Raw genomic sequence first — 10,106 nt, 5'->3', positions numbered from 1 at the left:
GAGTGCATCCCCACATTTGGAGCAGGTAAGGAGGGAATGAGAGAGTGAGATGAACATTGGAATGAAAGAGTTAAGGAGTGGTTGAGAGATGTGGAGGAATGCAGAGAGGAAGGGAATGCAGGAAAGAGTGAGAGGAGGAAGAGTGATGCTGGAAGGATTGAGAAAAGGAGGAGAAGAGAGGAGAGAGTGAGAGAAGGAGAGGGAATCAAGCAATGTTTAACTTTAGCAAAATGTTGTAAATGTGGTGTGTTGGGTTGTACTGTATAACTACCTGGTCATGATGTGAGTCCAAATATTATCCATCATCTTTATCTGTTGCTTTTGTGCTCTGTGAGGGAGGAATTCATGTTATATTACCCTTGTTGGATATTTTCCAGAGCAATCAAAATCACCAATATCAGTGTAATGCAAGTTACCATAATATCACCACCAAAATACGTTCTTCTCTGTTCATCTATAAGTTCAGCACCAGAACTAGGTGGGGAATGGGGATTTGAGCAAATTGCTTTTCATGTATACTTCCTGTTAATGTTCCTACAGTATGTTAAATGGCTGTGTGTGTGTGTGTGTGTGTGTGTGTGTTGTGTCTGTTTGTGTCAGACTATGAAGATATCAGAGCCTTTATTCATGGAGGTTATCAGGAGCTGAACAACACCGAAGGTCCCCTAACGTCACTGGTATTTGTCTCTGCTCACATAAATTCAAAATCATAACAAAAAGTTGTATAATTATCTATAATTAAAAGGAGCCAGACACAAATCAAGTTTCATGTATCAAATATCATGAAGATGAAATACTGGAAACAAATAATGCATTCTGAGTAGTTCACATTACTGATGGTGTTTTAGTGTCACAGATCAGTACAGTTAGATGTTGAGAATGACTACAGTCTAAACTCCTCAAAGTAGCCTAGCCCTAGATATGAACTTTAGAGGATCATAGCGGTGGTCTGGCATATCAAATGTCCATTAAATACTCAATGATGACTCAATTAGTCAGGTAAGTTCAGTAACGTTTTAATGAATGTAAACAAATGTAAATCTAAATGTAAAACTATTCACAGAAAATGTGTCTGTTTATGAATGATATACAAAGCTATGAATAGACCTGAATGATTTAAGTGCCTATTTCGCATAAGAATGTGTCTCATATTTCCTTTGTAAGGGTCCCCAGTTCTGCATAGCCCATGAGGACTTTGGCCATTTGGTTTGGCCCTCTCTTAGCGACCAAGACACCGTTGTCCTCATCTTCACTGACTCCAGTGAGTAATATACAACGTCAATCTGAAATGGTCTTTTAGTTATCCACTTCTTATGAGAGATTACGTCCCTGAAATGTGTGTCTACCCTCCTTCCCAGATGACATCAGTGCTGTGGAGCAGCTGGCTGAAAAAGTGAGACAAAAGACGTCCAACCTCCATGCTCTCTTTCACGGACTTGATGGAACCACTGCTCCAGTAAGGCCAGCTGCTTAAGCCTGATTTATACTTAGTTGCGTGACACCCATGCGCAACTACTGTAAGAGTAACTCGGGCGTTAGGTTTAATTCAAATAAAGGCATACGCGCGTGTGTGTGTGTGTGTGTGTGTGTGTGTGTGTGTGTGTGTGTGTGTGTGTGTGTGTGTGTGTGTGTGTGTGTGTGTGTGTGTGTGTGTGTGTGTGTGTGTGTGTGTGTGTGATTGTGTGTGATTGTGTGTGTTTAATGAGAATCACACTTTCTGTATCGTTACAGGGCAACATCACTCGTCTGTGTTCATCAGTTGTAAACATCACCTGGCCTTCATCTGTTCCAGAAAACTCACTGCACATGGTAACACACACACACACACACACACACACACACACACACACACACACACACACACACACACACACACACACACACACACACACACACACACACACACACACACACACACACACACACACACACACACACACACACACATTTCTCTCTCTCTCTCTCACTCACTCTCTCTCTCTCTCTCTCTCTCTCTCTCTCTCTCTCTCTCTCTCTCTCTCTCTCTCTCTCTCTCTCTGTGTGTGTCCCTCTCTCAGTACTGGGAGCTGTCCACTAAGTTGGTGCTGAATGCAGTGAGCACTGGAGCTCACGTCTTGAAGGGGAAGATTTACCAGAACCATATGATTGACGTCCAGGTCACCAACACCAAACTGTACCACAGAGCCACACGCTTACTGCAGGTGCACAGGAACACTCCCACCGGAGCATGGCACGCACGCACGCACGCACGCACGCACGCACGCAAATTATTAGCAGTAGATGGCACAGGGTTCACCATACCTACCTAACTACCTACCTACAGTATATGTCCTGATGAACATCTGAATAGATCGAAACATTGACGACTCAATAACAAGACCAGGAGACCTGGTTCTGCCAGACCCAGAATAAATTCCCTTTTATGCCCATGTATGGACGAAAGGGGGACGAAATAAAGACAGACTTTTATGCCCATGTATGGACGAAGGGGGACAAAGCCTCATGTAGGCCGACCCCTTGGGTCTGGCAACAAAAATACAGCAGAGCTTTTTCAGCATCACCAGCGTGCAGACTCTATTCTCTTTATCAATTTACAAAAAAACATCAAAAAGTTAAAATATGGAGATATTAAGTTTCTCCCTGGCTGACAGCAACGATATATTATCTAACCTTCTGTAGAAGCTGTCTCGTTGTCCTGAGGTCAACTGTGAGAAGGCTCTGCTGAGAGCCATCTACCGCTCAAAGGAGCTGACAGCTAGCGTCACTTCCTGTGACCTCACCACACACACACTCACTGCCAGCACCAGGAGCAAGGTAAGGAGAAAGGGGATGGATGGATGGATGCATGGATAAAGAGGTGTACATACGTCTGCATGGCTGGGCAGCTGTAGCTTAGTGCAGGACTATTAACCCTTAACAGCTCCCCTGCAAGTGCTCATCATGACCATCAAAGCAGCCATCAGCTGGGAGATGGAAGGGAAGGATAAGGAGAGGTAATGACTTTTTTGTTCTTTCACACATTCTCTGTGTCTCCCTGTAGGTGGTTCCCCTGGCTTTGATATGTCTGCTGACTGGCTGTTCTATTGAGGAGGCAGAATCTCACTTGGAGAGTCGACCGGTGGTGCGCGACACTGTGGAGGCGTGTCTGTCATAATAAACACACACACACACACACACACACACACACACACACACACACACACACACACACACACACACACACACACACACACACACACACACACACACACACACACACACACACACACACACACACACACACACACACAAAGCATATACAGTAAATAATCGTATTGCAGTAATAAATAAACATCTGTAAATATCTTTGGGTTAGACCTGTGGTGTAAAAGGCCATGAGTGTTGTGATTATATGATTATAGGACTGACATTTATCTGCTTGACCCAGTGACATGTGTTGAATCACCCTCACCTGCATGAGCACATACTGATGCACTTGACGCCATGGTCATCAAGTACTTTATCAGATAGACTGACTTCTGTGCACAATGATACAAGATGCATGTTATGTTTCCACTCTTTCTCAACTGAACCATCACTCACCACCCTTAGTTAGAGGGAGACTCTTAGGACCACATGGAGGGTCAACTAAATTCACAACAATGAGGAATGTTGTGTTGTGTGGGAAATTAAAAAGCATTACATTTACATGACACTTAGATGGCAGCAACCTGTGAACACAACCAATACACCTACATAGATAGAGCATTGTAACGATACAAATGTAATCACTTTAACCTTTATAGATATAGCTATACATACGTTATATATTATTGTAATTAATTATTTAACATTGTGTATTAAAGTTTGATTGTATACTACGCCTGATTTAGAAGTTACAAAAATCCAATAAATGAACGTGCACAATTTAGTTTGTTGTGGTTATAATTTATCTTCTCATTACATAGTCTGTCAGTGCTCTGTAACGGCTTTCTGGAGGTAATGACTGTACCTTATTTGGTTCGTAAATCAACCTCAATCCCTGTGAGGCCCAGGACACACACACACCCACACACAGGGGATTAGTAGATTGACGTGAGTTTGTCTTGAAGGCTGAGCAGCTTTGCAGCTCTCTCAGGGACAAATCCAAACATGGCGCTGAACAAATAAGTAACAACAAACGTATTTTGGTATGTTCAAAATGTCAAAAACGTTTTGTGAATTATTTCCAGGTTTGTTTTAACCTTATGCCCTATTTTATAATTTGCTGCACGACAGTGGCGTGCAAAAACAGCAAAAATATCTGATCGTGTGTGAGCTTGTAGATCTGGAAGGTATATGTATTACCCATGCCTCTGCAAAGTAAGCTAGCTTTGGGATAAAGACAGACTTAGCCCACTGTTCAGAATGTGTTAAACATTGAATAAAATGTATTCAGGCAAGCATCTACTGTTTGGACATGTCCAAACAGTAGATGCTTGCCTGAACTAGAAATCTGTAAAAATAAAAAAAATAAAAATAACAGTTTCTGAAAGTAATAATTACTTGATTACAAATATTACCCAATTTGTAAAAGTAATGGGTAATATGATTTTATTACTCGTGAAAGTAATATTATGTAATGCGTTACCTCGCATCATGGATCATTTGAAACCCAGTCACGTCCATGAAAACAACAGTGTTTGTGTTTATATTCAATCTGTTTATTCATGTCACATTTATCCACATTCAACCTTCAGTTTGAATCATTTCATGAGCTGGATACACAGCATTCACTTGGCGATGTCAGAATGAATGGATAGCCAAATGGACCAATAGCAGCAAAGACATAGGCACACCCACCCCCTCTCCACATCACACCAGGCTTTTTTAATGCAAAGCCTGAGAGCGTTTTGTTTCGCCTTGTTCAAACGAGAGCCGTTCAAAACATATACTATACAGTATACAGTCACAATATTCTCTAGAGCATATTTGGGTGTCAGGCCAGCACTCACTGAACCGGCACGGTTCACTTTAGGAGTGGCTCCCTTAAATGCAAACCCTGGTTTAATATTTTTTCAAAAAGTATGATCTCCGGCATTTCCTATTATAAAGGTGTGGCCGTATTCCTACTCCAACAGACTTTCTCATCTTGACAACTCACCACCAGAATCAGACATCTCTTGACAGATTAACAATGAAGACGGCCACTTAGCGTCCACACTCCTCTGTTTCTCTCTCTATGCCATGTTACCATGGATACAGTAAGGCATTAGTAACACATGTGAGTGGATTCTCAGACTGCCATCCCACATGGCTGATTCATCAGGTGGCTGCAATGCATCACACACAGTACTTACATAATTCTTATGCCAACCTCGTCTCAATCCAGCATACAGTACGTAACACACTTAGGCAATGCTCAAAATTGCTGTGCGCAGGGAAGGGACACAACACACTGCTATGAAAATAACACCCTGGTACTCTCTGTAACAGAATCACAATGTTGCTATTAGCAGGGTTGTTAGGCTCTGGCTAAGCTGATTACAGTACCAGGTTTAGACTGTGACAAATCAAAATCTGGTTACAATATAACCAGGAAAAAAAAGCAGAGTGATTATATCACAGATACCTGGATACCTATTTTCATGGCTTTGTGTAACAATTCATCCACCCAGTTTGTTCCAGAGTGTGAGCGTTTCCCCAAACATTAAATACTTCATCACCATAAAGAAATAGACATACGTATGCCTTTAAAATATATGTGCATAAATACAATTTGCTTCTAGAAAATAGAATATAGATATATTCTAACATTGTAGTAATATGATACATAACACTGTATTACGTGAGGTTTTCAAGTTTAAGCTGTGTGCTGTGGTTCTGGAAAAAACACCTGTATTGTAGTGACAACCACCACTAATGTCATAACAGAGCTCTCCCACACCAGCTCTAAAGTGATAAAGTGCTTGTAGTGTTTAGGTCTTTTTGGTCAACAGGAGGATTAGAGTTCAATGGCATAAATAATAACATCCTCTTATTGGGAGATGCAGGCCTCAGCCATACAAACCAAAGTCTGTCCATTTCTAGCCTGTTTCAGTTAGGGTACATCACAGCCATTATGTGCTGGACGATAATAAATGTTTTATTTGCATTTGGAGAAACAGACTTCAGATCATCTTAAGGACCAAGAAGGGTCTCTGTTCCAGAGTTAAATCTCCAGGTCGTCAAACTTGCTGTCGCTCCCTTTGGGTTTGCGCCTTTTGACCCTGGCAGGCGACCGGCTTCTCCTCTGACCCTTACCCGCAACCCCCTCACCCCTAGATACACCGGTCACCATTTTGGTTCCGGTTTCCTGAGACTTTACAAGGTGAAGAGGTGAAACTGTACGACTGGGCTCCGTGTCAATGGCCTCCATGGAGCCGGGCTGGGACTCCACAGAGGTTCGGGTGTACTGATGAAAGAGACCATTCACCTGCTTTCCTTCCTCCACAATATTTTCCACAACATCCTCTGATTCTCCTTCTCCAGCCGCCTCTTTCACGACCTCGTCTTCAGCCGTCCCGTCGCATCCAGATTGATCTGCACCGGCTTCACTCGGCCGTTTACTGCCCATGTCTGAGTCCTCGCTGTCTGCCTCCTCTCCCTCCTCTCCCTCCATTACACACACCACCGGCACTCCTCCCTGCTCCTAAAAAGGGTGTAACAGCAACAGTAAACAAACACTACACGATCAGCGCCAAATACAGACAATACAGAAAACCCCTGTTCTGGAGAGCTTGGCCTTGGCCATGGTGTAATAAATCACATCTCTGAGAGTGGTCTGACTGGGCTCAATTCGGTTTCAAGCCAGTGTGATTTAGTTTGCCATACAAATTCTGCATAATTCATCCATAAAGAATCCCTGTTCCAATCTGCATTAAAAATGGTATGAACCGAACATGAATCAGGCCCATGCCTGAGTTATACATACTCACTGTGAATAAAACATTACCACAATCTATTTCTTGCTTGTGAGAAATAACACAGAAATATTGTCAACATAGTACAATACAGAATGCAGAACATACAGTACATACGCAGTATGACATGGCTGTTAAATGGCAGACTTGTGCCTGATGTATTTGTTTTTGCGTGTTGCTAAGTATAAATCAGGCTTAAAATGTCAGTGGTCATCTACAAAACTCACAGTGCCAACAATAACAGAAGACAGAAGATCTCGGTTGCTGCCAAGCCAAACATGTTTATTCAGTCTGCCTAATGGGATCACAGGATAAGTCTGCTTCCACTGGCTTAGTCTTAGAGGGAAGTTTGCAGTACAGTACTGTAGGTCATTTCACCATGGCTGCTTGTGTAAGCCATTTGGGTCAGCTATTTGTTTGGTAAGAGGAGTCAATGTATATTCTCTCTGCCCCGACCAAACAGATTCCTCTGTGAGGCATGTAAGGTTAGTGCTGCTGGGTCAGGGATTGTGTAAGTTCGACTGCTATAATAAGATTGTATTACGAGTATCACTGTCACGTTGTACTCATCAGTGTATTCCAGTCACACTTCAGTTAACTAAGAAATAATAGATAAATAATAGAAGACCTTCCCCAACCAAAGGCTAACCAACATTTTTGAGGATGGAAAGTTTGGAAAATACATATTTTTAAGCTTATAGTTTTACATGAACTTTTCTTCATCTTGATCTATAATCTGCGATCCAGATTATACTGACACGCCTGTCAGTTGGGCAGTGGGTGTAACCGATGCAAGTTGGATTTCTTATTCAGGTAATTGCTGATGCAACTGGATACCACCCTCCAACAAGAATAGTAAATGGTGCATTTATATAGCGCTTTTATCTAAAGCGCTTTACAGAGATCGTGCATTACATTCACACACACATTCATACACCGATGGCGGAGGAAACCATGCAAGGCACCAACCTGCTCATCAGGAGCAATTAGGGGTTCAGCGTCTTGCTCAAGGACACTTCGACACCAACTCTTCTGGGGGAGCCCAGGATCGAACTGGAAACCTCACGGCTTCCATCCGGCAGCTCTACCAGCCACTCTACCCCTGAGCCATTGCCGCCCCTATAGTAATAAAATTCTCATTCAGAGCCCTATCCCAGAATCCCTTGCATGTGAAGAGGTGGCATCTCAGTGGCTGGCTAATGTTGTGGCTCTGTTATGATTCTCTTCTCAACACAATTTAGAGTTATATAATGAAACAAAGTATGTTGAATCACCCAAACATTATGTCTGTAATCAGTCACTGTACTTAGAAACACGCATCCCCAAATCTTAATTGTAGCACCTATCTTCCTGTCTTTTTCATGGATGGACCCACAGCAGAATCATGATGCATTCATTTTAAAAGTAGGATTGTTTTAACTAGATTTTTGTGGTTAATTTATTTTTATATGGAATTGGCATGAAAGAGGAAGTGGGGGATTGATCCTGTAACGTTACTGAACGGTCGTATGAAAGACAGACTGTGAGTAATCTCTGTGGACATAAGGGAGGACCATACCTGACTTGATTTTTATGCATTATTTTCATTTATACATTTCAGTTCTGACTTTTAGATGAATGATACTGTAGCTTATGATACTGTAGTTATATTATATATAACTTAAGTAATGTTAAGCTACTTGTATACAACAGCAGCCTTCTGAGTACCTTTCCATGGTGCATATACCACATAAGGAAGGTCATTTTGATTCAACCTCTAAAATCGCTGGTATCGGTCTAAAAAATCCCACATCAGTTGGGTTTGAGTTTGATCTCACCTTTCTCTGAGTTGAGGCAGTCTCTCCCCCACTCTCGTCTTCATCTGTGGTGCCTTTCTCTCCCTCACCATCATCATCCTCGTCCTCATCCTCCGCCTCGGCGCCAGTGTTTCCCTCTGGTGCCGACTCCTCCTCATTCTCCACAGCATCCTCGCTCTGTTCTTCTCTGGCGGCCTCCTCCTCCTCCTCCTCCTCCTCTTTCTCTTGCTCTCCATCATCATTTTCGTCCTCTTCCTCACCTCCCTCTCCCTCCGTCTCGTGCGGATGCTGACATTCACACGTCTCCTCTGCTCTCTCACCTCCCTTTTCCTCTGCGTTTTCCACTCCCTCCTCCTCTTCCTCTTCATCTTCCTCAGGGATCGTCTCCTCTAATATCACACTGGGCACTATAATATCTTTGGTCTCCTCCTCTCCTTCCTCATCCTCATCCTCTTCCTGCACAACCTCCAGGTTGTTGCCCTCCTCTTGTACGTCTCCATTGACACCATTGCCATCTGCAGGTTCCGGTGACAAGGCGGGTGGAGGAGGAGGAGGTGGTTCTGGAGCTTTCTTCCGCTCCAGGATCGTGCGGAGGTCGAAAGCCATCATCACCGGCGCGGCGTTGGCAGCTGGTGGCGGTTCTGGAGCTTTCTTCAGCTGTAGGATCTTGCGGAGGTCGAAAGCCATCATCACCGGCGCTGCGTTGGCAGCTGGGTGCATCTTGGGCGGCCGGGCTTCCATTTTCTTTTTCACACAGGCGTCACACGGACAATAATCATCGTCGCTGCGCGGGTCGCTGTACTCGCCCGTCGTCTCGTCATCACTGAGAGAGTCAGCCGTCTTCACGGACTGGTTCTTCATTACCTGCATTGTAACAAAGCAAAACCATGTGCTTGTAATTTATCGTCATTTAGTGGCGAATGCGCGCGCATGCACACACACACACACACACACACACACACACACACACACACACACACACACACACACACACACACACACACACACACACACACACCAACCTTTCAGACCAGATGTAAAATATTAGTTTATTGCTAGATTATTTGACAGTGACTCCGACTATTTCTTGTCACCTTTAACATCTGGCGCCTCCTGTCCGTCATTGTAGACTCCCGGGACAGGTGTGCTTCCGTTGGGGGTCTGGGTGCTTTCCCGGCACGACTCTGGATCTTCTTCAGCTCACGGCCGATGCTTCTCTGGATGCGTTGGCTCACCTCTTCCCTCAGCTCCTTGATCATAGTGTTCAGCATGAGGCTATCATCCAGGTCCCAGCGCACTTTGAACTCCGTCATAGCATCCGTGTAGTGGTTCATGAACTGCTTCTCCAGCTTCTTCAGCAGGCGAAGCACCCACACCGGGTCGGGGTCCT

The 10,106-nt window shown here is 43.7% G+C and overlaps 1 protein-coding gene across 1 annotated transcript in view; it reads left to right on the top strand.

Moving 5' to 3' along the window:
• The window catches only part of gckr (glucokinase (hexokinase 4) regulator), a gene marked incomplete at both ends in the record, with an annotated part of 14,659 nt that extends 11,505 nt beyond the window's left edge, over positions 1–3,154 (top strand). The window contains 8 exons of the mRNA XM_084050979.1: positions 1–25; positions 601–677; positions 1,165–1,261; positions 1,359–1,456; positions 1,732–1,809; positions 2,058–2,201; positions 2,680–2,814; positions 3,041–3,154. The exon at positions 1–25 is cut by the window's left edge and continues 73 nt beyond it. Coding sequence (XP_083907105.1) covers positions 1–25; positions 601–677; positions 1,165–1,261; positions 1,359–1,456; positions 1,732–1,809; positions 2,058–2,201; positions 2,680–2,814; positions 3,041–3,154 — 768 coding nt within the window. The remainder of the gene's footprint in view (positions 26–600; positions 678–1,164; positions 1,262–1,358; positions 1,457–1,731; positions 1,810–2,057; positions 2,202–2,679; positions 2,815–3,040) is intronic.
• Positions 3,155–10,106: the final 6,952 nt, after the last annotated feature.

The sequence above is a fragment of the Gymnoscopelus microlampas genome (genome assembly GCF_963454915.1).
Source record: "Gymnoscopelus microlampas genome assembly, chromosome: 24".
NCBI lineage: Eukaryota > Metazoa > Chordata > Actinopteri > Myctophiformes > Myctophidae > Gymnoscopelus > Gymnoscopelus microlampas.
The sequence above is the reverse complement of the archived record's forward strand: the minus strand, read 5'-3'. Positions and strand labels throughout refer to the sequence as shown.